Consider the following 25863-nt stretch of genomic DNA (forward strand, 5'->3'; position numbering starts at 1 on the left):
GGGAGGGACTGTGCCCTTCCGAAAGGCGGCTGCGGTTACCCCAGGAGTGGAGCCCAGTGTGTTGGAGCTACGAAGTTCGTCAAGGGTCTGGAGAATCTCATTTGTGAGGAAAAAGGGAGATGGACCTGATCAGCCTCGGGAAGAGGTGACTGAGATGGGACCTCATTAATGTGATGTAATGTCTATCCGTATCTAAAGGGCGGGTGTCAGAGGATTGATCAGGCTCTGCTCACTGATACCACTCAGTAGCACAAGAAGCAAAGGGCAGAAACTGATGCCCAGGTAGTTCTACCTGAACACGAGGAAGAATTTCTGTCCTGTGCAGTGACCGAGCACTGGAACTGATTGTCCAGAAAGGCTGTGGAGTCTCCCTCACTGGAGATACTCCAGAACTGTCTGGACACAACCCTGTGCTTCACCACTGTGGTCCCTTCTGACCTGACGGATTCTGTATCCCTCCACTGCGTGGGGGACATGGGTCTCCACAGCCACCCTGTGAGGGCAGAGAACTGGGCAGAGAGTTGGGCACAGTGGGAGAGGGGTCAGTGACACTTTTGGCTGCCTCAGAGACAGAACCCTGAGGTAAAGCCTGCCCCGATCATGCCCAGGGAAGCTGTGGATGCCCCATCCCTGGAAGTGTTCAAGGCCAGGCTGGATGAGGCTCTCAGCAATCTGGTCTAGTTAAAGGTGTCCCTGCCTGTTGCAGAGGGTTGGAACTGGATGATCTTCAAGGCTTCCTTCCAACCCAAACCGTTCTATGTTCTATGATATTGTGAGGTGTAAATTGTGTTGGATCTGGTGTCTGACAGGCTTGTCCCTCCACTAAACTATTGGGAGATGGTGAAGGTAAAAGAGAAAATCACTATCACAACTGCCTGAGTCTGCTTTCTGAGTGGGGAAAAGGTTTACATGCCTTGTTAATCTGTGCCGCCCCTATACTTAAGAGCTCAATAACAAATATTGCCTATTTGTACTCTTATTTATTACTAATATATTGTCACAGTCACAGGTATTTATCAGGTGATTGTGTCCTCTCCCTTCTTCATTGTGCAAGGCCATGACAGCCAGCAAATTATCAGTTTGGCTTGTATTACGCTGTAAAAATTTCAAGCTGCTCCCAGAAATCATTAATTTTCACCCATGGTGAAATATTGTGGTGGAAATATTTCATGGTGGCTGAAATATTCCTAATGCAAGAAGTACCTCAAAATGTGGAAGATGGAAATGTTTCAAAAAGATGTGGCCCTACCCAAATAAATGGCGTTACAGAGGAGGGAAGGGGGAGCTGTACAATGAGGGTCAGTGAGGGTGGACAAGGTAAGACTATTCCCAGTCTGTAAATGTTTTTTTTTCAAGTGTTGTCCAAAGCTACAGGAGCAGTGTCCAGGAGGAAAGCAAATGATTAAGACTCCAAATATGTAATTTTTTGTCATGTTAAAGCTGGTGCCTAATCTAAGTTGTTTGGTCATTCCACAGCTGAGAAAGTGGGACTTCCCACCATCTTAAGAGAGGCTGGAAAACCATATTGTGAGGAAACCTGTCTCTAGTGGTTGTAATGGTGAAGCCTGACCTTAGTCCTGCATGTCTCTCTTCACTGAGGGCCCAATTTAGACCTTGCTGATGTTAGGCTAAATTAATCCCATCTTTCTCTTTTATCCTTGGCTCTGGCAACAACTTGGTGCAGGATCATATGCCTGTCCTGTGTAACAACTGTTACACAACAGCACAGGAGAGGAAAGCTCCTTATTTCATCAAGGAGCAAGTGGGAGTGGTGTCTATTGTATACAACATGGACACCCCAGCTAAGGAGAACATCTCTGTTCTGGGAACATTTAATTCAAGAATATAGTAAAAGGGAAGCATGTACTTTACAGATTTCCAGTGTGGGACCATCAATACACAGGGGGAAAGTGCTTTGAGATTCATCAAGGTGGAATGTTAGATAACTTCAATGTATTATTTTTGCAATGTATTATATGCTAATTCAACCTGCCTGAGCTAAAATTCCCCTTACTAAGTAGGACATCATCCTGAGCAACACTTTACAGTTCCAGGGCTTTATCAGCTCCACAGTGTTATTTTCATTATTTCTTGATTTACTCTCATCACCTTGTAATATCAGGTGTAGTCTCACATTAAAAATGTGCCCTGTCAACGTTTTTCTACCCCAGGTGAGTCCAAAGGAGTTTTTTTGTCCTTTTGATCATCATCTGTATGTTTTTACCCCCTTTCCTCGGCATTACTGATTACTAATCCTAGCACAGAGTTTATTTGAGGAGACTGACTGTGTGTTGACACATTCTGTCCTGAAGGTGGGGAAATTTATGGAGCACAGTTCCAAGTACACAGCCCATTACTGTGTATTATAGAGAACTTCCCTCCTCTGCTCGGTGAAAACTTGTTATACCAGTTTAAAAATATGTCAGGTATGCATCTCCTTCCTCCAGCATTAATCATTAATTAGCATGTGATACTGACATTTCTGGTTGCTACGTAATGTAGCAAAACAGTATTTTATGTGTGTTTCTAATTTCTTCTATCATCCACCAGGATCAGTGGAGGGTGACATATTCAGCTGTCAGTGTCAGTACACTGGTAATGCTGCCCAAAACAGAGCCACGAGAACAAGCTCATGTTTATAAAACTCCTCTTGCCAATCTGACTCTTTTGTCTTGTGTTACAGGCCAAAATTTGTTTTTCTTCTCACAGAATTTGTATTTGCTACTGCATATAGCTGAGAGTAGACACACTGAACTAAGCAACTGTGATCAAAGAAGATCTTATTCACCTGTTTTGGACTTTTTTCCACCAACAGTTTTCATTTTGGGTCAGTCTTTTTTCTTTTTCTCTGTATGTGTCCTGGATTTGAAAAGAACTGGTAGAACTGAGCAGTCAGGAAGAAAACATAGACTGATGGGAAGATCTGTTATTTACTTGAATTCCAGTAGGCTTAGAAAGCCCCTTGTGTGAGGCAGTGTATGTGAAGTAAAAGAACAGGCAACAGACAGACAAAATAGGGAAATAAATATGTACTGAGATATGAGATAACCATGAAAGAAACAGGGTTAAGCCAAAGTGAAGGTCAGGTTACCTTTACAGTCATTATGGTTGACTTAGTGTTGTGATAAATATGGTATTATCATGAGTTGTTATTTACATAAGAGTGGCCATAGGAAACCTCCAGACAAGAGCATGGCTTGTTGTACAAAGTACTGTGCCGACAGCAGGTCACTAATATTGTTTACAATCAGTAATTCTACACGAAACGTGCTCCAGGACTGATTCATACAACTTTTCCCCATGACTGACCACTTCTGTTTTTTGGCAGGGCATTTACAGCCAGAGCCAAAGGAAGGCTTTGGTGTCACAGCACTCCTTGCTTTTCAGTGCCCAGCTGGCACAATGCATTTCCAAGCAATGAGATAAACTTACAGTAACCAAAACTTGGGGCTTTGCCTGTGACTCGGTAGCAGTCAAATATCCCAGCCCAGATGTCACTGCTGCCTCCCTCCTGCCAACTCTGTGGCTTTTGTTTTGTGGTCAGGCAGGTTTGTGTAGCAAAACAGCTTAAAACCAAGACAAGATTGAAAGCTCCCTCCCCAAGTTTGCTGATGACACTAAACTGGATGGTGAGGTGAACATGTGAGAAGTGACAGCAGTCTTGCAGAGACACCTGGAAGGGCTGAAAGAGTGGACTAGCAAGAACTGTATGAGGTTTATTTAACAAGAAAAGAGGCAAGGTTCTGCACCTGGGACAACATAATCCAAGAACTCATTAGAAGCCAGGCCAAGCCTGGAGTACTGTTTGGTCCTGGTCTATGCAATTCAAGACACAGTCAGATTGGAGAGGGTCCAAAGAAGGGCCACCAAGATGATCAAAAGGCTGGAGAGCCTGCCCTGTGAAGAAAGACAGAACCAGTTAGGTCTTTTTTCCCTGGAGCAGACTTGGGGGAGACCTTACCAGAGTATTAAAGGGTTACTACAAAGAGAGTGGAGGCTCTCTCTTCTCAAGAAGCCACATGGAGAAGGCAAGTGGCAACGAGTACAAATTGCTCAAGTAAAGGTTTCATCTTTATATGAAAAATATTTTTTATGGTGAGAACAGTCACTCACTGGAAAAAAAATCCCCAAGGAACCAGTTAGAGCTGGAGCTTTTCAAGATGTGACTGGACAGGTGCTACATGATCTCATCAAGGCTCCCTTCTCCATGAAAGACTGGACTTGATGATGTTTTGAGGTCACTTCCAGCTTGGGCTGTTCTATGATTCAGTGATTATTTTTGAATGGTGCTCATATCTTTTTCTTTTTACCCAGATGTTTTTCCATTTGGTTTGGACTGACTGCTGTGGGACAAAAACTTTAGTTTGAGCGAGAAAGATCTGAAACCAGATCCACTATTGTAGGGATAGGAACTGAGCTGCAGAAAGCAACTTCCATCCTTCCCCTGGGTGATCAGGGTACATGTGTGGAGAGTGACAGATGAGTTTGAACACTCTTGGTTGTTCAGAGACAATGGAGTCTTCTCAATGGGCACTTCCTAGACAAGCACTTGAGATACCATCACTTGCTGTGAAAAACAGTCAAGATAGGATCTGTGGAGAGCAGAGACAGTCAAGCATTTATTTGCTACTCTTTAGGAATGCCTTTAGCGTTTAGCCCTGTTTGTGATTAAGACAGAATAATACCTAATTTCCAGGTTATGTTATAAATTAATTGAGAAATGGCCCTGAGGCTGCTGTGGTTCTTGGCCTGTACAGAAGCAGAGCTGGAGGCATTGTGAGCTGAATTTATTAACATCTCTCCAGCCAACCTTCACAGTCTTCCTTCTGCCCTCTGGATATGCAGATTCCCGGCTGTATCTTCTCTCTCCCCTGCACTGCAGAGGCCAGCTCACTGTCCCAAATCTCTTCTACCTCCTCCACCAGCACCCCCACCCATGCCTCGGGACCTGCCCTTATTCCCCAGAACTCTCGCTATTGCCTCTGGTTTCTTATTGCTTCTCTCTCCATGAAGCCACATCCCTCTTCCTTGTCTGATCTCACAGGCATACTAGAGAGTTGTCTACTGGTGTTAGTGCACCTCACCGGTGAGACAAGATTTGCAGGTACGAGGAGAAGGCTGCAGAGGAAGTCCCCTAATGAGTTGTGCTGCCTTCAGGCTTTGTCTGCAGTTCACCTGGGAAGAGAGAAAGGGAAGCTGGGGTGTATTTTTGGCACTTAGTATCTCACTTTCATATAAATTCTAGTTTTGGCTCCTAAATCCTCTACTAGATCTAATATTTTGTCTTTTCCTTCAGCAGATCCTACTTTGAGAGCAAATATTTACCTTTTCCTGTCTTTTGTTTAGAGGGGGTGGTACCATTTTCTACTGGGGTTGCAGTATCTGGTTAAGTGGCCTGATTTTAATAGCTATTCCTTGGCTTCTGCTGTTTAAAACATATGTTTTCTGACATTTAATGATAAGTTTGTTCTCCCATATGTTGCAACGAGTATAAGCAACTGGTTATTTTCCAGTATCAGTGAGTTTGAAATTTATGCAACTTATTTTCCTGTGGGCAATGAAGACATATGTCACTGAATTGAATTAAATATTAATTGTATTATTTCCAAAGGGGAGAAGTGCAACTAGAATCAAAGAAATATAGAAAATTATTTATTCCAAGAGAGCATAAAATACATATACTTGGAAATAAACCTGTCTTTTAAAATTGCTATGGGGTTTTGTAATTTGTGTTTTTTTTCTTTTTATTTACCCATTGTTTTGATTTTTTCTTTTTTAAATTTCTGGTTTGATTTCTCTTAGAACTGAAAGTTAATTCTTTTAATGGTATTCCATTGGCCCATGATACGTGTCTGGATGATCTTAATTCCAGTTCCCAAGGACAGGGTGTCCTGTGATACAGCAAGCTGTATTTTGCATTTGAGCTGTGTTTTCTGTTTCAGCAGGACTGAATGGTTTATGGAGGAGGAGAGCAGGATGGAGGGGTTCCCTGTAAATCATGTTTGAGGGAAGGACTTGCCATTATCACTCAGGGTATTTTGGAAAGGAATTCTGGTGGGGCTGGGGGCTCTGCGCAGGGTCAACTTCAAGTCAGTGGAACAAATCCCAGTAATTTCATTAGGAGCTGAATCAGGCCTTTACTAGCTCAGGAAAGGGGTTTAGACTTCTGTAGCAGAATGTAGATGGACTTTAGACATATAAATTTCATCTGCAATCCAAACAGTCTTTGTTTATCAGCCATCGAAACCTGCTTCTGCTTTATCTCTTCAGGAGCCTCTCAGTTCCCATGGAAGTCCACTGGATGCATGTGCTGTATGAGGTGAACACAAAACTTCAGCACAAACTTAACCTTGTCCAACAGAGTGGCTCACACATTTTTCATCCTCAGTGTCCCTCAAGCTCAGTGTGTCCACAGTGTGTTTGGGGACACTCAGGGATATTCACTTGTGAACTTGGGTTCTGTGACTGTACGTCCATAAAACCTGGATTGAAGGATACCCTTCATGGTTCAGAAAGTGAAAGCAGAAATAAAAGCTTCTTCTCAAGGTGCTACAACAAGAAGAGGAAAGAGGGATGGGAATCCTGACCTCCAGATCTTCAGGGACAAATAATTTATTTTACATTGCCATAGTGGCAAGCCCCTAATCCCACAGGACAAGGCTATTAGAGGATAATCCTAACCTAAATTGCAACCCTGTGTTTGAGCACTAGTTCTCCTAATGCTCCAGGATACAATTACAGAACAAGGGCCTGGAAACCACAGCCTTTGTTCTGCCTTATTGCTTAATTGTTTAATGAAGTATTCACTCCATCTAAGTGAGTGCTTTGTAATTTTGTACTTGCATGCAGCTGGCAGAGGCAAAGAACTGGCTTTTTTACAGAATAACTTGTTCTTCTGGTGGAAGGAGGTACTATTAAAAATATCAGGCTCCAATAGTAAATAATTTGAGAGATCTCTCCATAAAAACGTAATCTCACCCTTGAAAGTGAGGAATGAAAGCACATTTGTTACCGCTGGGGTTTTGTCCCTTTTCCTCCTTGATGCTGTGCAAAGACTTATGGAAGAGGCAGTGGGACAACCATTACCGGATCTTGCACTAACAGGTCTGTTCTGAGGTCAGGACACTGCTACCATGTGCATCTCTCAAACTGGAATGGGAGAGGCCTTCCCAAACTAGGAAGAAAAGAAGTAACCAAATAGGCCTTATATCAAGATAAGAGCTATACTGAAGCCCTTAAATATGTAAAGTCACTACCTGTAAGTGCAAATAACATGAAAAAAATATTCTAAAAACTTCTATGGATTTCAACATTCTCCCTGTTCTACTCTTGAAAATATTCCTATGCTCAGGATAATGTGTCAGGCTCCAGCTCCTGAGTAGTTTTCTGATGAAGGTCAAGTGCTCTGAGGTGTCCTTTCCCTACCTGAGCTGTGGGTAGGCAGCTTTGTACCTCCCAGAATTTCAGGTGTTTTGATCTTTTGAAGCTTTTCTTCCTCTTTATAACTACAGAAGGAGCTTAGACAATTAGTTCTCGGCTTGGGTATAAATTTTGGCTGGCGACCTGAGCTTCAGACACAGGATATCAAGAGATTTGCAAAGGGTAGTGAGAGAGAACGACCCTGGGAACAGGAGAAAATAATTTGAACGTTGGAGGCTTTTTTGAGTTCCAGCCATGCAGGGTCCCTTGCAAATGCTAAATACCAAAGAAACATTGCCAGTATGTAATACCAAGTTTTTCTTCAATAGCTATGAAAGATAACATCAGCACAGACAGAATGGGTGAGGTGACCCATGCATTAATCCCTTCCTCTCTTGCCAGCCCTTCCTCTTGGGAGGTATTGGCTATGGATTCTTTCCTGGTTCTCACAAGGAAGGGTGCTGCTTCACTGGGAGCATTGCTAGAGGGGCACAGCAATGAGACAGTAGGTTCACAGTGGGTTCACTTGGTGCTTTCCATGCAGACTCCACTGTAGGTGCTGTTCTTGTCAAGGCCATGGAATGCAGATGATGGGAAGGACATCACACTGTTGCATTTGAGATACCAGCAGAACAGTATAGGGCACCTGGATGTGTATAGCAGATGCAAATGTATATTGTTAATACATTGTTTTGGCCCCCCCAGAAGTCACAAATTGATTACTTTTAACTGCTATGTTTCATTTGAAATCAAGTACAGGGCAAACATTTTGTTTGTCAGAACACTTTGTAACTTGTTTTCACAGAACTACCATTTTCAACATCATTTAACAAGTCATTATAGACCTTTTAATAAATTATAGTCATTAACCTTGCCAAGGGTAACTGAGGGCAGGATTTTAATTCAGGCAGTGAGAGTCTGTCCTCTAGGCCTGTGTTCAAGATCATAAGAGTGTTATAGCCAGCATCAATTCAAGGACCAACAGGAACACACCTGGCTCACAGCCATCTGTTGTACCTTTACAGTGCTGCTAGCTCCTGCTCTTGCCAGTGCGCAGAGACTTCTCAGGCTGCTGTTATCCACGCTCACTCCAAGCTGCCTCTGTGACCTGTTCTTGCAGTTAGAAGTGCTAAAGCCTGAGAGGATACTGATTCCTTTGCCTTTAAGGACATACCTGGCAGCTCCTCAGTAGGGAGTTTCCTGCAGAGGCAGGAATCTGACTCATGGCTGCTGGAGACACCTCCTGGAAGAGCTGTCATGGAATAGCCACAGGCAGTTGTGATTCAGTCCCTAGTAGTCTCATTAGCACCTGATTTCTTAATGGAATCCTTTATGTGCTTATATTACCAGCTATTTTTGTATCCTCCGTGCAACCAATCACTGCCTTTACAAGAACGCTGTCCACATGAAAGAGTATTTTTGATTTTCTGTTTTGTTTTTATTTATATGGAAATACTTGCATAAACTTTCATTTAAACCTTTCAAAATTTGTTTGTAATTAAGAAGAAAAACCCCCTTTGCTTAAAATTGATATTCTGTATGTTTTTTTATAAAACCAACACTTTAGCTTTGTGGAAGGAAAGATTCAAAACAGGCTGCAAAAGTATTTATTTAGCACATTTTTGGCTTAAAATACTGTCTTGCCAGGTCTGTTGTTACTGCTACTTATCGCTCTGTGGTAACATTTGCTTTTGTTCCAAAATTTCAGTTGTTTGCTTTTAGGGATGTTACTGGTGGTGACTCAATATCTGTGGCTACAAATGGCCATAGTCTGCAATGGCTCCTGCCTGAACCAGCTTCTCCCAGTCAGGGAAAGCTCAAAAGTGGCAGGGAGGAAAACAAATCCAAGAGCACAGGTCACCCCTGTTGTGGCTCTGTGGGAGCACACCTGCCCAGCAGGGCTGAGTCTGTGTGGTGAAAAAGGTGTTGAATCACGTCTGACTGGTCTGAGTGGAGCCTTTGTAGTGAAAACTGGCAGAGCAGTTAAATTGCATCTTCCACTGGTGAGAGCTGTCCAGAAGCTGCTGGGCACAAAGCAGGCATAACCTGTACCTCATTGCCATGGGCTCCTGCAGGTTTGGCCTGGGCTGGACCCCACTTGCCATCTTATCGGTGTTCTTGTTGACCTGGCTGGGTTCACTGCATTCCAGAGCTGGTAGGTAGTTCAATGTTGTTTGTTTGAATTCCTCTGCTGCTCCAGCACAGCCCACTGTACTGGCTCTTTTGGTGTTTGAAGTTGTAGATTTCCCTCACTGAGGTGGCTTCAAACAGTGAATGTGCTTCCCATCCTTCTAATACAGTATGGGAATCTGGGGAGAATTGGCTGATAACCAGTGTTCCCTGAAATTCCAGTTACTAAAAGTATCATGATAGGTGGTCATGCTCTCTTACTTTTTATGAAGCCAGGAGTAAAACTGAAGCTCAGATAGAGACACCAGGCATTTGTATTCGTTCATATTTACAACAGTGTAACCATTACCTTCACAGACTCTTAGCAGAGTGCTCACCTGGCCTGAGGGATGGAATGACTTGGTAGGATATCTGCATTACAATTGAAATATTGTTCCTGCTGGGAGAGGACTTGAGAGAATTTTTTTATTTTTCAACAGCTCCTGCTGTGCCTTGGCATTTACAGTCCATCTGGACTAACACCTTCAGCAGTTTTTTCTCTGCCCAGCAGACTCTGGGCCAGCAGTGACAAGAACATTAGTTCATCACCAAGCTGTGAGTAGCCAGTTGATTAATTCTTATCATTCACTGCTTTTAGTGTGTCACATAGAACTTTAGAACTTCCTTTACAGCTGGGGAAACTGAGTCATGGAGAGAAGAGATGGTGTCACTTAGTTCACCTGTTAAGGTGGGTGGAAGAGGCATCACTGAGATTTTGGCTGGCTCAGCTCTGGCTGGGAGGCCCATCCTCTGGATCCTGTTCCTGAAAGCCTGAGGCATGAAGGCATGATTGTCACACTTCACTCACCTCTTCTACCTAGCTCACTGACACAGCCTCCTTGGAAGGTCTTTCTGAATCACTTGCTCTATCCAGAACCTCTTACCAAACTACACAGACCCATTTGGATCTAAAATTAAGACTCCTCAGGAAAGCCAGAACAAGACAGTCTTTCCCAAACTATGCTCAGCAGAATGGTCCTGCTGCCCAGACACGGCTGCATTGCCCACAGGTGTACTCCTTAAAGCAGAAGGTCTCCTCTTGCTTCCAAAGATCTCCCTGGAATTTTTTTACCGAGTTGGTTGTCTTGAATCAGATTTCAACTGGTTCTCCAGTGTAATCAGTGAGGATGCAGTGAGGAAAAGTGGGAGAAGAAAGCTTAGAGCCCTGACTTGCGGGGCTCCCGAGGGTACTTTCTCATACGTGCCCTTCGGGATAAACCAGTGGCTCATTCCCTGGCAGCAGTCCAGTGGAGAAACAAGGCTGGCAGCACCGGCCAGGCGAAGGTCCCGGGAGCAGCTTCAAGCTGCGAGCTGCCATTGCCCTCTGCCGACAGTTCTGTGTACGGTGCCCTCACTGTAGGGCGAGTGTTCTGTGTTCCACGGCAAACGACGAGCTCTGGGCATCTGCACAAAACTGAAGGATCCTCCCTCAGACAGACTTTTGCGGTTTATAGCTTGATATTTTATGTCCTTTCTCACTGTTGTAACTTAGATACTACACATCAGTCAGTCAGTCGGTCAGTCAATCACGTATCAACCATTCCACATCAAATGTAAGTCCTGTGTAAGCTGTTGTGCAAGTCATGGAGTGTACGGGGCGTGAGAGCCAAATTTCCCCTGTAGAGGCTGTGGTGCACAGGGACAACTCAAATAAAACATAGTGAAAAAACCCAGTGATCATCCTCATGTTACCTGTAAGTCACTGAGATACTGAGCCCACAAAAAGGCACCTCTGGTTCCCTGCTGGAAGTCAGGTTAATTCAAAGCAGAAGTAAACCACAAGTCCTGACTGCAAGGAGAACGGATCACACTGTTGGAATCTTCTTTTTTTTTGCTTTTCAATTTTTTTTTCATCATGAGTTTAGATAACTCCTTAGCTCACTCAAAGCTACAATTCAAATATTGTCTGGGGGTAAAGCAGAAGCAATGACCTGTGATGAACAGAAGGCTGGACTGGATAGTCACATTTCTGCCTCTGCCAGCTTGCCCAAGGTCAGAGTGGAGTTTTGTGAGAAAGCCAGGAAGTTAATCAGAGCTTTTTATTTATTTTGGTTTTGTCTTGTTGGTTTGGATTGTTTTGTCCAGCGCTTTAATTTTTTTCCTTTTATTTAGGTTTCAGGATTATCTAACAAATTACATGTAGAAATATATTTAAATATTATAGTGAATGGTTCAGAAAGGTCTACAACATTTAACAGGTGGGGTTTTGGCCTATGAACTGCCACTGAGCTCTCTACCAACTTTTCCCGTGTTAAATTCACTGTGTTTGTTATGAGTGCTGAATAAATTGGTGTTGCATTTCGACCATCCAGTACCTCATAAAGATTTCAGGCTGTCAGTGGAAATATTCTTGGGCTGTTTGCTCTGAATAAATGCTCATGTGGAAAAAGACTAAAAGCTTACAGGAACATCTACAGACAGCAAAGAAAAAGGACTTTTATCTTTGACAACTTCCATTTCACTGTGATGAGTACATAGTAGGGACTAAGTGTTTTTTCATAGGCTCTCATCCTTTTCATAGGATGAAATCTTCTCTTGCTGCAAGATAAATGTTATTCCCCATTTCAAGCAGCAAAGGCTTCTGATTTCAGTGATTCAGACCAGTTTCCAAGCTCATTCATGGAAAGGAGATACCAAAATCTAAATTCCTGAACTTCAGTGCTGTCATTTTATTAAATAGAGTATAGCATGAATTAGAGCAACTGTAAAAAAAGTAATAATATTGATAATAATAGTCTCAGGCTAATGAATAAGGGCCTGATCATCTTTGCATGGTCCCAATGAAAAAAGGGTGAATTAGGTCAGTTTTCCAGTCCTCTGTGTGGGTGCTCTGGAGAGCACCTCAGTGTTTGTCCTGCTGGGCCTTCTCTCAGAGAGCCAAATTCTCTTGTTACCCTGCTCTTCCATCTGTTATGTGTCAGATTTGTGGACCCATGTAAGAATGAGTACTTCAGTCATGTAATAATCTCAGCATTCATTAAAACAAAATTAACCCCCAAGGAGGGAGAGAAAAAAAATGGAATAATAGTTCTGAGTTCACACTGAGGTCTCAGAACCAAATCAACAAACAAAAAAAAAGAGAAAAAGCACACTAGTGAGGTCCTGAAAGGTAAGGGAGATGAACTCAGAATTATTCACCATGTCTATATTTATACAATATCCTATTCACTGGATATTCAGAAGGGGGATTTTTAAAAATAGGATTAACTCTCTTTAACAAACAGATGATAAAGTTTTATTGGCATGAAAGGTGTATTTCATTAAACAGGTACAAGAGACAAAATATTCATACCTAGACTGAAGACCACATTAGGAGGATGACTTCATGTGTTCATTTCCTTTTTGCCTTTCCCCTGTGTTCTATATATGATTTACTAATTCTTTATTGTTTCTTTCCAGAAGCATCACTCACTGTCTACACTGAGAATGATTTTGGGCCAGGAAGTGAAGACCAAAGCAGGTATATATATCACTTTATCCTTGATGCTGACAGGGCAGAGTGGACAGGGAAAACATCACTCATCTTTCCAAACATGATTTCATCCACTGTAATTGTTTATAGAAGGACAGGTCTGGAATAAAACCTGAGTGCCACTTTGGAAGACCTCACGCCTTCTGTCATCAGCAGCTGAGGCTACTTACTTCCCTTACTGCAGGGAATGTCCTTAAAAACTCCTTCAGGAAGCAGAGCTGCTTTTGCTCCCTCAGACATGGCCCATTACATCAGAGCTCTTGATGGGGCTCTAACGAGCTGAGTGACAGACTCAGACACTGCCATCCATACCTGTGCTACATTTCTGGGAGAGGATGTTCCCTCAGCAGGACTGGTGGATGAGATGGAGACCTAAATCTGTGTTAAATCCTACAGGTTAATCTGCACTGCCATAAAAGTGAGGTTAAAGACTTGGTGGGAAATTTTATTTTTAGTTAGAGTCCACAGCATTACAAATCTTTGTTGTGGCAGGCTGAAAACACCATCCTGCTTCTAGGAGGGAAAATTAAAGTCTCTCATATTAAGTAGCTTATGAACTTTAGTCATCAATCAAACCCATTTTAGTAGTAGAAATTCCATTAATTATTTTATCATCTGGTTCTGTTTTAATTTATTACCAATTTTATACCAACCATAATCAATAAAATATACAATAGCCCTATGATGTTCCCACTATCATGACTCCAGGATACTAATATTTAAAATAAGTGTTAATGCTTTAAAACTCATAGTATGAAAATTACTACAGTTGGGCACATCAAAGTTGAATGAACTCTTTTCCCCTTTCCAAATACATAGTGGTATTAGGGGTATATTTCTACTATTTTCTTTTTAGAAAATGTATGGTTTTAACAAAAATAATTCCTAATATTGACCAAAAGCAACCAGGAGATGGTACACCATACTGTGGAGAGGATCCCGTACTGTAAAGCAGGATGGGAAAGCATTATTCAGCAGTGAAATTCAGAATTAGTATAATTGAGGTGCAGTGCCAGTAGAATCAAGAGAAATGAATCCTACTCATTGCAGTATGAAATTTGTTCTATAGCTTTAGGTCCTTGTGGAAATTTAACCATTTGTCTAGTCTCCTTATTGCTCAGATACAGCAGCCTGCTTTTCCATGAGTTTATTTAAATGTAGAATCATTAGCAAAGTTTGCAGCTACAGAGATAGATGGGTTTTACATAAAATCCCTGCTCTTTGTAGCAACCCAGTGTGATATTGAGAAAGATAATGGTCAGAAAGTACATTGCCAGGCTCCTAATGAGAAACTGTTGACAGTAGAATTACCCCAACATTCATCAAAAAGCCAATAAATGTCAAGCAAGAGGCCTTTGATGCAGTGGCTCATAATTCCTGTTCAGAAGCCTTTGCAGTCACTTCAGGGCATGCCGTCATCCTGCATTTCTGCTGATTTTACTGAAAACTTTGTTGCTGAAGAAATACAAGGAGCAGGTGTCAGCATTCCAAGTGCTACTGCCACAGTGCCATGGGCTCACCGTGAGACCTCAGGCAGAGCACATTTGTCCTCAATTTCCCCATCTGCAATACAGGGATGACAACACAGGAATTACCCAGAGGCAATTCTGGGAAGGACACAGTGCTCCAACCAAATGCTCAGAAACCATGGCTAGGTGATAATAACTCTGATGCTGACTCCTGCCAATGAGGTAGTCATGTATTTTTAATATTAACTAAATTGTTAGTTTAGTCCAGCTTTTTGGGACTTAGTAGTCCCAGTTTTCAAGCTCACTCTCCTCCACAGCTACAGGAGATTACTTCAAACCAATCCAAAATGAATTCTTACCCAGGCTGCTGAATTCTGGGTTGGATGGCCTTAAGGAAACTCTATGGTTTATATAAAAGCTTATATAAACTGTTCTTGGGCTCTGTGGAGCACAGAGGGTACAAATACATTGTCCATTACCCAAGTCCTCTGTTTAACTCTAGTTTTAGTACATATTCCCCAAGTGATGTGGTGAGGCAGGTCATTGCCTGGTCCATGAATTAGGAGCTGCGCCATGTGTTGTCACTGCTCCCCGACTTTTCATTTGCCTTGTTCATGAGGGGAGCCTGAAGCTACATCACAAGTGATATGTTCATATCCTCTAGACTTTGTATATTTTCTAAAATGTCCAGGTAAAGGCTCAAAGCCATTCCTCTAAGGCCTCCACAGACTCTGAGGCAGTTAATTCCATTTATGCTGGCAATTCCTTGCTTGCGGATCATGACTGGTTTCCATTCCAGCTGTTCCTGTATATATAGATGGAAAATGTGTCCCTGTTGGTAATTTCCAAGGATAAGCTGCATCATAGAGGCTGTAGGCAGATGGAGTTGTACTTAGTTTCCAGAACCACATGCTGTTAGGGTGACTTGAAACTAGGCTAATTACCTGGCAGACTTCGCTGCAGAGAGATTCTTTAATGAAAATGAAGGGGGTGACAAAGGATAGGCTCCTTGCTATTTTGGGACAAACTCTTCCCTCAGGCAGCAGATAACCATGGTGGTAAGGCTCCCAATCTATCATTTGGTTTGCTGTCTCTTGGCTGTAGTATTTAATTAACAGTACTGGAACTGCTCTGTTTCCCACGAATAGACTGTAAATCCATTAATTTAAACAATAAGGGCAGATGTAGGCAAAAATAAAAAGCCCATGCAAGTCAGAAATGAAAAATTAAGTTGTTTTGTCAGTCTTCAGGGGCCAGTGTGAGAATGTTATAAAACCTTCTGAAGCTTTTCTGTGTAGTGTTCAAGCAAGAGGGAAATGTTCCCATAGATGCCAACATTTTTAGAACGGATGATTGCTAATTACAAAAGCGCTACTGACAGGACAAGGCAGAGTGGTTTGAAACAGAAAGAAGGTAGGTTTAGATAGGGTATTAGGAAAAATGCTTTAATATGAGGGTGGTGAGGCACTGGAACAGGGTTCCAGAGAAGCTGTGGATGCTCCATCCCTGGAAGTGTTCCAGGACAGCTTGAATGGGACTCTGACCAAGCAGATCTAATGGAAGGTATCTCTGACAGGGGGTTGGAATTAGATGATCTTTAAGGTTTCTTCCAACCCAAACCATTCTAGGTGGATCCTATGATTCTATAATTACATTATTACTTTGCTACATGAAATAGTACAAATACTGTGAAAACTGAGTTAAAACAAAAATATGTTTTATCTTCAAGATCTGAATGGAGTTAATAATAATGCCTATCTTGTGTAGATGGAAATCAACTGCAGAAGAATTTCTGAATATGTGAGTCTGTGCTCATCTAAACTGTCACTCATGCTTTAAGACGGACAGTGAAACCATTTTATTACTGCAGTTGCTGGAAAGGGCACTGTTCTGCAAAAATCAGATAATGTACTTATTTCTAAAAGCCTGGAACAAAAGAGTCAGTTGAGATTTGCTGAGTAGTTGCAAGATAGCCATTAAATATAAATATTTTTAAAAACAACTTACTCTTTCCTAATGCTTTTAGAGCAGCGTATAGGAACAGAGTGTAAGTGCAGCATCTTACTGCATTTGGAAAGGACATGATGAAGGTTATTGGGCTCCAGATTTAACTCTTCCATCTTGTAATTGCACATAACAATTTCTAACATATAAACTATGTGAGTTTGTAAAAAACTTACCCATCTTTCCTGGTGGTGACAATAAAAAATCGTATTTTTAAAACAGCCAGTGCCAACGATATACATTTTTCACATTTAATATGAAACAGTTTAATGGTGAATTTAAGTTTCCATTCTTGAAACCAAAACTTGCAGCAGAAATGAAAATTTTGTTCTTTTGAACCTGTAGATGGAAAAGGGACTTGCTTTGTGGCACTGTGTATATATATATAATTGGTATCTCCACATCTGCAGTTTTAGTAGCCATAGGTAGGATTAATTTGATCTAATTTAAGACATCCAAGCCTGCACCAAGCCTTTAGGCTGCTTCTGCTGTCAAGAGAGAAAAAAGTCCCGTCCATACTGTGATTCCCATGGTCTTGCTTAGATGTCTATTTAAGGATGGGATGGATGAGCCCTCATGATTTGGCTATGTGGAACTTAAGAAAAAATGTGTTTGCTGGGAGGCCATCCCATGTTGATCACCATGGATTGATACCAAGGCTCCCTTTCCTCCAGTATTGCCATCAATAACACATCCTCAGCAAATCTGCAGATTCTGCAAAATTGAGGCAATGGCTGACACCCCAAATGGCCTGGCTTCAACCCAAACCAACCATGATCCAAGGAGAAATGCAAGTTTCTTCACCTGGGAAGAATAACCAGTACAGGATACCAGTACAGGTGAGGAGTGGGCTGGCAGGGCAGAGTCCTGCTGGACATGGGCTCCCAGGGGATGCCTGGCTGAATCCAAGCACTCTCATCACAGAGCAGACAAAACACACACAGCACTACTCACAGACCAGCGCATACAGGGTCTGTTTTGCTCTCTGCTCACATCTGCTGAGGCTATATTTAGAATAAAGCCCAGTTTTGGTACAACCAGTACAAAAGGGACATGGAGAAACTGGAACTGGTCCAGTGGAGGGGAGCCAGACTGGTTACCCAGAGAACATCACCTGCAGGGAGGGCAGGGGAAGCAGGGCTTGTCAGTCTAGCACAGAGGAATCTAAGTGTCGTCTACATGCAGCCTGTGACTGCTTAAAGAGAGTTACACACATAATGGAGTTAAACTTTCTGAATAATGTCAAATAATGTATGAAGGGGGAATGGCCAGAAAATGCTGCTTCAAGGCTCAGACTGGACATTTAAAAAATTCACCTGGAGGGTTGCAACTGATTATCCATGGGAGCAGCTGAACCCTTTTTTTGGAAGTTGTCAAGTCTTTAAATCCATGTCTGAACTGCTCCAGTGCTGGTAAAAGCCCAGCTTTGAGCACAAGGATGGACTTCCAACTAACACACCAGCCTGAAAAGTACAGCAGGGGCAAGACACTGCCCTTCACCCCAACCCATGCTCATCCTCCCTGGAGTCAAAACTTCCTAGAGCTGGGACAAGTGCTTGAACTGATGCTAGAAGATCAGGATTTGTGGAGGACAAACTGCTGACACATACAGCTCACAGACTACATGAGGAGCAATGGACAACTGTGTTATAGGTTTCTCTCTGTAACACTCAAACAGTCCTGGAATCCATTATTATTATTATACCTACTACCATCATCTCTGGAATGTGCCCAAGCCCTTCAATTCTCTATTAATAAATAGCAATTCTCATCCAGAACCATGGAGGGGAGGTTCTGAACAAGGTGATCTGAGCTCTCTCTCAGTCCCTGTGACTGCCTATGTAACCCAAGACATGTTAAAATTATTTTTGCAGCACAGAGTTACTTCTAAAACCACAGATTAAATTCACTGCTAAGAAAACCCATTTTCTTTGATTTTTCTTAACATTTATTACATACTTAGAGTAAATTTATTGTGTCTGGCATTTGTAAAAAGAGAAATTTAACTTTCAGTAAGAATAAAAATATAGTTCCCAAAGGCAACTGCGTGAAGAATTGTAAAGCACAGCTAAGGTTTGTTTAGAAACAGGACTCATTTTTTCTCCTCCTGAGAGTGTGACCAGACAGGCTTACGCTTCTGAACAAAGGCTTCAATGCCTTCCTGCCCATCTCTCAAAGTCAAATTATCTACCATGACCTTAGTAGTTATTTTGTAAGCAGTGTCAAGGTCCTGGGTTATCTGTCTGTAAAAGGTGGCTTTCCCCAAGGCCAGGACTGATTTGCTGCTTTCACATATCTTCTGAGAGATTTTCATGGTCTCTTCTTCCAGCTTGTCTTCTGGTACCACCTTGCTGACGAGCCCGTGCATTAACGCTTCATGGGCAGAGAGAGGTTCACCCGTGAAAAGCATCTCCAGTGCCACCTGAACAAGGAAAAATGCTGTATTAAGTCAACCCAGCTGCCTCAGTGCCCTGCTTTGTTTGGGGAATTTCAGCCTCTTCCTTCAATTGCAAGTTACTTTTTTCACAAATTATTAAATCTTTTGGTCTTTTAAAACTGCCAAGGACCTGTTAAGAGGTCTCAGCAAAGAGACAGACTGGCTCTAAAGCTGGTCTCTTCAAACCTGCCTGCTGATTCTAGCTGTCCTAGGCTGACACCTCTGGGCTTCTCTTCTAAAGCCCACAATCTCTAGTGATTGCTGTAGGAATTAAAAGAGAGGTGGATCATATACAAATGACTGAACTTGGTATTTTAAAATGCGCAGAATATGCAGTTTTTGAAAACACCTGTCCTAGTTTTAAGTTTAGTATGAGTGGTTTTAAATATGGACTTTTTATAGCCACATTATTTCCGTCTCCTGCTGCTGCCAGCATCTAGTGCTTGAGGTTTGAGACTAAAAAATCCCCCAAATACTCAGTGACTATTCAATGTTATGTATCAATGAAGACTGTTTTCCAAGACTCCTGGCATAATTGACCAATGCCCAAATCATAAGAGCTGATTATCCTCACTAGCATCTTTGTTCTGGTAGCTACAAACAATGGCAACTTATTTTGTTAAAAGGTAAAAATCAGCAATTCTGGGAACTGTAGAGAATGTTCTTACTCCTTTGAAAAGTGGCACAGAGAAAAGTATTTCCTACACGTTTTAAAAAGATAATCCTACAGCCCAGAAATACTAATTCAGAAACAGCTACAACTGCACACAAGAGCAGACTTGGAAAAATCCCCCATGGATGCTATTTGAACAGGATGTCCCTGCAGATGGGAAATTTCAAGCAGAAGCTCTTATCCAGCAATGGGATGTGTGCAGTTCAGTCACTGCATCTCTGCAAAGCCCTGCTGGGCTTGGACCGTCTGCCTGCATGAATCCAATTGGCTTTACAGATTGTACTATTTTTTATGCAGTGAGAGATGTGCAGCCACAATCAGTAGGAAATAAAACAGAAAGACAGTATAGGAGGGTTTTAGATGCTATTTAAAGCATCTTGATCTACAGCCAGGCAGATCCTGCTGGCAGTGAAATGTCATTGCCTGGCAAGAATTGATGCCTCTGTGGGACTGTTATCCTGAACTTGCAGGGGTTTCCTCCTCAGGGGAGAACATCATTGGCTAAAGCCCTGAGCTGTCTGTTGGAAAGGAAAGCGATTGCTGAGCTTGTGGGCTGCTGGGACAAGCTCGTGCTGGTTGGAGTCACATCAGTAGGAAGCTGCCTTTCCTAAACAAGAGTTCACCCTTTATTATTTTTCCCAGTCCAAAGAGCTATGGAAATGCCTTTTGAAGTAAAGGATTTTGAATGTTGCACTGCAGGAAAATAAAGTTCAGGCAATGGAACTAAAACTCCTAACATGGGAACCAACTTTTTGCAAAATTATGAGGAGTATCTGGAAAGGAAGCTTACCTTTCTTGGAAGAGATCTGCCCAAGGCCACAGCTGGTGTGGAGCAGAACAGCCCAATGTTTACTCCAGGAGTAGCAAACTGAGATTTCTCACTTGCCACTGCAATGTCACAGCTTGCCACAAGCTGGCAGCCGGCTGCTGTAGCCAAGCCATTTACTTTGGCAATCACTGGCACTGGAAGTTTCTGGATTAAAGTCATGACCTGCATACACAAAAGACAGTGATCAGGATGGAAATTCAGGAAGACATGATCCTGTTTTGGAAGTCATTAAAAGTACCTTCCTCTTTATTTACCAAAAATCCCCCAAACTGTTGGATCTTGGTTCCTTTCTGATGACAGGCCTGTAGCTTTCACAGATGGCTTTTTCAGCTTTCCTTAAATATGGGCTAGGCAATGCCTTAGAGATCATTAGTACTGGAGGAACTAGCACAAAGGTTTCAAAGCACTCACTGTTGTCACACTCAAGAGGATTAGGGGTCAAATTCTAGCTCCACCACTGTCAAAGGGGATTTTGCCATTCTCACCAAAGGCTCCAGGATTCACTTCAACTTCCCCACCTCCCTGACCTGTGTCTTTAAGAAGAACTTGGACAACCAGCGAGTCAGATCTTACTTCCACATTGTCTAATTGATGTTTAAGCTGATCCTAAACTTTTAACTAAATAAATGCTGGGAAAGAACATCTGATCACAAGTGATTTGAAGGTGGTTAACCCTAGACTTCCATTAAAGACATTGCCCAAATATTCAGCTGCAAGGAACACTGGCTAAACTAAGGAACGCACCCTGACTTTGCCCATTGTTGGACACATGTACAAATGTATTCTAGCCCTTCTATTTACATGTAGAGAAATCCAGAGAAAACATAATTTCACCAGGATTGGGCATTGAAATAGCATAGCAGCAAAAATCAGGGAATCTGACAGGATCTGAAGGAATAATCTGTGCTTTAGCAAATACATGGCCAGTGCTGTCCCTCCTTAAACCAATGCTTGTTCTTAACACCAGGCAAAGGCACTCAAGAAGAACTGCTTACCTCTGCACATAATTCAAATACTTGGGAATGATGTTTCACATCATCTTCACTTGACAGTTCCTTTAAATCATGGCCGGAACAAAATACAGGTCCTTCAGCTGCAAAGAATTTCAGGAAAAGTCAGTCTGAATTAACATAGAAATCAGGGGTTGCAGCATATCAATGTCCCAGGTAAAGGGATGTCAATAACGTGTCAATGTTCAAAAAGGAGTTTGGGGAGAGAATTTTGTGGTAACCTCATAAGTTTTCAGTTGAGAACTGAATTCCAAAATCTTGCTTTCTGGGTTCTGTGGTAACCTTGAACTGCTGTGCTGCAACACTTAAGCAGAGTAACACGCATTATCACTTTTCAAGGTCTCATTTTACTTACATTAGACTTAACTCAGTTAGAAAGAATTCACTTCACACCTCTGAGTCCAGTCTTGTCTAAGGATGTTCAAAACTGCTCCTTGGTACAACACAAACTTATCAGCTGAACCAAGGCTGGAGTGCTCCGGTGTCAGACTGATAAATATTCTTAGTCCCTATTTATTGTACCCAGAATTAATTATTAACTTTCGCTCAATAAGCATCAATATTTTTTCTGTCATGGTGTTGAAGGTCTCAAAAAAAAGGTTATTCTGCTACAGGGGAACCAGAAGGGTTGTTGGAGTGTCCACTACTAAACTGTCACCTAGAGAACCCCCAAAAGCATGTTCAGGGCTTGGGCAGCAAAAGAGGAGGTTTCTGGAGAACTAAACTTTGGATTTGATTTTGATTTGATTGCTAAGATCAAAACACTCTTTACAGGTACACAATCTTTACAATGGTTTTCCTTTATCATGTGACTACTTGTCTTTAGAATGAACCAATGATGCTTTCCAATCCTTCAGAACTTCTCAGATATTTGTATGGATGTGACATTTCCAGCTATACCTGTACAGATCAAACCTTACCAATGCATTTGCTTCTTTTGAATCAGATGATTAAGACACAATCTATCCAGAAATAACCACACAACTGTCAGTCAACTCATGGGATTGGCAGTATATATCTGGAGATTAATTACATCTGCATTTGAACCTCATTGAAGAATCCACTGCAAATTCTGTGTTAAAAGCCCAAAGCATCCTCTGAGGAATCTTTTATTTTCTTGAAATTTCTTCTTTTGCGTTTTATTCAGCAGGGGAATTAAACAGGAACATGCAATTTCTAAAAAACCAAATACAATTGTACTCACACACTCCCAGAGCACTGTACTCCCAAAGAGCCTTCAGTGTTTCGCAGAATTTCTAACTGCTGTTTGAAATGAGGGATATATTTAAACACACCCCTGTGAAATCAGCTCTCTTCTACTCTTGTGCGTGTGCCCTAACACACAGTATTTTCCCCTATGTATAGGAAAGAGCATGATCCTAAATCAATAAACCAATTTATATGAGATGTTTGGAAAGGGGGCAAAGCTTACCTTAAAATAGCAGAGGAACAAAAGATGGCTTAAGTATGGCTCAAATTTCATTATCTTTAAGAACTTACAGCTTAATATATAAATGGAAGGTAACTGTAACAGGCACTGAGAGAGACTGTTTTAGTTCCGTGGGTCCTAGGTATTTGTGGTATTGATATTGTGGTCTCTCCTTCACTGGAGTGTTTTCAAAATAGTTTCGACAAACCACTGGCAACCATGAGACTGATCCTGGCTCAGAGTAGGAAAACAGAGCGCTTGATTTGCAAAAACCCTGTTTTTTACTACAATCTATACCTGTCAACACGGCAGTAAGTGCCATCCTAGCTTTGCCCACTCCTGCACAAAACCCCTACGTGGGGATGTCAGTGCTCTACTTTGATAACTGTTCGAACCTTTTTGTTCTGGCTTTTGTTCTGTTTAAAGTATTATTTACATACAATCTTAAAACCTACTAACCCTAACAGCCAAGTGTAAACATCCTCATACCCGGACTGAAATGCTGACATTTTGAAACATGTTTATGCTTAGACATGTTGGCTAAAACCAAAGGCGTGACAAAACCCCAGTGAGTCGTTAATGCTGAGCTAGGAAGGAGGAATTAAGCACAGGAGAGGGGAAGCTGGGGCGAGCGTACAAGGAGGAGCGTGACAGGGAGGTCTGCCGGGCGCGCACAGCCGCGGGAGACCACGGGAGCCTCAAGGAAACACACAGGTCCCTCCCCGGCCCGCTTCCAGCAGTTCCCAGCGAGGGTTGGGGTTCAGCTGCGCGTTCCCCGGGGTGAGCCCCTGCCCGCCCGGCCGGGTGCCGCGGTACCCGCGATGACGATGACGCGGAGCTCCCGGCTCTTGACGTCGTGCAGCAGGTCCCGCCGCAGGCTCTGCAGCATGGGCAGCGACAGAGCGTTTCGCCGCCGTGGGTTGTTCAAGACGATGGTGCTGCAAAATCCGTGAAACACAGCGGGGTTACGGTCACCGAGCTCCGAACGCGGCCGCGTCCCGGAGCCCCCGGAGCCCCCGCTCACCGCACGCCCCCCGCCTGCCGCCGCTCGGTCAGCGGCTCCGCCGGCGGGGCCTGCCCCGCTCCCGCGGCCGCGGCGCTGCTGAAGGCGGCCGTGAGCGGCCTCCGCAGCCGGCACAGCTGGGCCGCCATGGCTGCGGGCTAGGGCAGGGGCGGAGCGGCCCGGGCGGGCGGAGCGGGCTGGACAGCGCGGCCCGAGCCTGAGCCGGCCCGGTGGGGCTGCCGGGCCACAGGATCACAGAGTCGATCGGGTTGGAAAAGATCGCTGAGACCGTCCAGTCCAACCTATGTCCAAACACCACCTTGTTAACCAGACGTGGCACTGAGTGCCACCTCCAGGCTTTCCTTAAACAGCTCCAGGGACGGTGACTCCACCACCTGCCCGGGCAGCTCCTATGTCCAGTCACTCTATCCGTGAAGAAATTCTTCCCGCTGTGCGACGCAAGCTTCTGTCAGAGCGTAAGATCGTGTTCTCTCGTCCTGTCGCTGGTTGCCTGGAAGATGAGCCCGACACCCACCTGGCTACAGTCTCCTGTCAGGGACTTGTAGAGAGTGAAAAGGTCCCCCTTTAATCTCCTTTTCTCCAGGCTGAGTCCCCCCAGCTCCCTCAGCTGCTTCTCTTCAGACCTGTGCTCCAGCCCCTTCCCCAACTCCACTGCCCTTCTCTGGACACACTCCAGCACCTCAATGCCCTTCCTGAACTGAGGGGCCAGAACTGGACATGGCATTCGAGGTGTGGCTCACCACTGCCCACTTCCCTGGTGCTGCTGGACACATTATTCCTGCTACTGACCATCCACACAAAGCCTCCCTCGTGCTACTCTCGGCCCTGACTCCTGCACTGGAAGGCCTGGGTGGGCAGTGGTATCATTAATGAGTAGCTGGAGTGTTGGGGAGCGCTCAGAAATGTGATAATTTCTTCAGATTCGACTGAGCATTTGAATCTGTGATAATGGGATGGAGATTGGGACTGTGCTGAGTGAACTTGTCAGTGGTACTGGGGTGGGATCTGTCATGACAGAGAGGATAGCGGTGTCATGCAGAGAAAATGACATCGCTTTGAGCCCCAGAGTAACTGGCATGAGATCAAATTCAGTTCTTACTTGGGAGCTAAGAAGATCATAATTTGTTCACTGGGAACTCATCATCTAGCAATTGTCATGGGAAAGGCATTGAGCATTTTAATTGGTTATACTACAGTCTGTAGTCCATATGATGCATTCAATAAGAAAAAAAAAAAGGGCAAATGTGATTTTAAGAGGTGGCTTGATAATTTTAAACTTCAAATGTAATTTTAAAATTCAGAGCATTTTAGGGACTTACAGGTGCATTCAGAGCTCATCTTGAATATTGCTTATGCTTCTACTCACCTGTGTTCCAGAAGTCAAGCCAAAAGAGGGGCAGCCATGTGGCTGAGGCAGCTGAAGAACAATCTCATATGCCAGGAGATGCTGACTGGCCAAAAGACCAAGCAGCCTTTTTCCACATGATACAGGTACCCTAAAATGGAATAGATTTATGTCCAGCATATGCTCCTTGTAAATGTAAATCTGTGCTCCTGCTTCCTGATCTGCCTGTTGCTGTAAGTTGTTGCAAAGTACTTGTAGGTTTCCAGATGTGTCTCCAGTTTTCATCACTGTCTGTTGAACCCCTGCAGCTTTTCTGACTGTAGTGGCAATTGAGGCTTCTCAGTTGTGAGCATCAGCCTCATAAAAGAACCATTTGAATTTTGTGTTTAGTAATATATTTGCTTGGACAGATATTAACAGATTAGTGTCGGGATGCACTTTCTGCTTACTGATTTTATGTTGCCTAACACAATGACCCCTCAGATCCCTGGGCTTTGTGGCTCTACAGTAAGAGGCACAGTGGGTTTATGTACATTTTTCAGTGTTGAAGGTCACTGTCAGATCGGAGAGTTAATTCTGCTCT

General features: G+C 43.1%; 1 protein-coding gene and 1 long non-coding RNA gene across 2 annotated transcripts; one reads left to right on the forward strand and one right to left on the reverse strand.

The window, feature by feature from the left end:
* The first annotated feature begins 89 nt into the window (after window positions 1-89).
* LOC134043357 (uncharacterized) lies at window positions 90-25417 on the forward strand. Its single transcript, XR_009933132.1, has 3 exons — window positions 90-145; window positions 12988-13048; window positions 25313-25417. It is a non-coding gene; the product is annotated as an uncharacterized LOC134043357 (long non-coding RNA).
* On the reverse strand, window positions 18352-24063 carry ECHDC3 (enoyl-CoA hydratase domain containing 3). Its single transcript, XM_062490857.1, has 5 exons — window positions 23936-24063; window positions 23728-23849; window positions 21468-21565; window positions 20434-20634; window positions 18352-18955 (listed from the first exon to the last, which is right to left on the reverse strand). The coding sequence occupies exons 1-5, from the start codon at window positions 24061-24063 to the stop codon at window positions 18626-18628; spliced, it is 879 nt and encodes a 292-aa protein (XP_062346841.1). The 3' UTR covers window positions 18352-18625.
* Window positions 25418-25863: the final 446 nt, after the last annotated feature.

The sequence above is a fragment of the Cinclus cinclus genome, chromosome 4 (assembly GCF_963662255.1).
Source record: "Cinclus cinclus chromosome 4, bCinCin1.1, whole genome shotgun sequence".
NCBI lineage: Eukaryota > Metazoa > Chordata > Aves > Passeriformes > Cinclidae > Cinclus > Cinclus cinclus.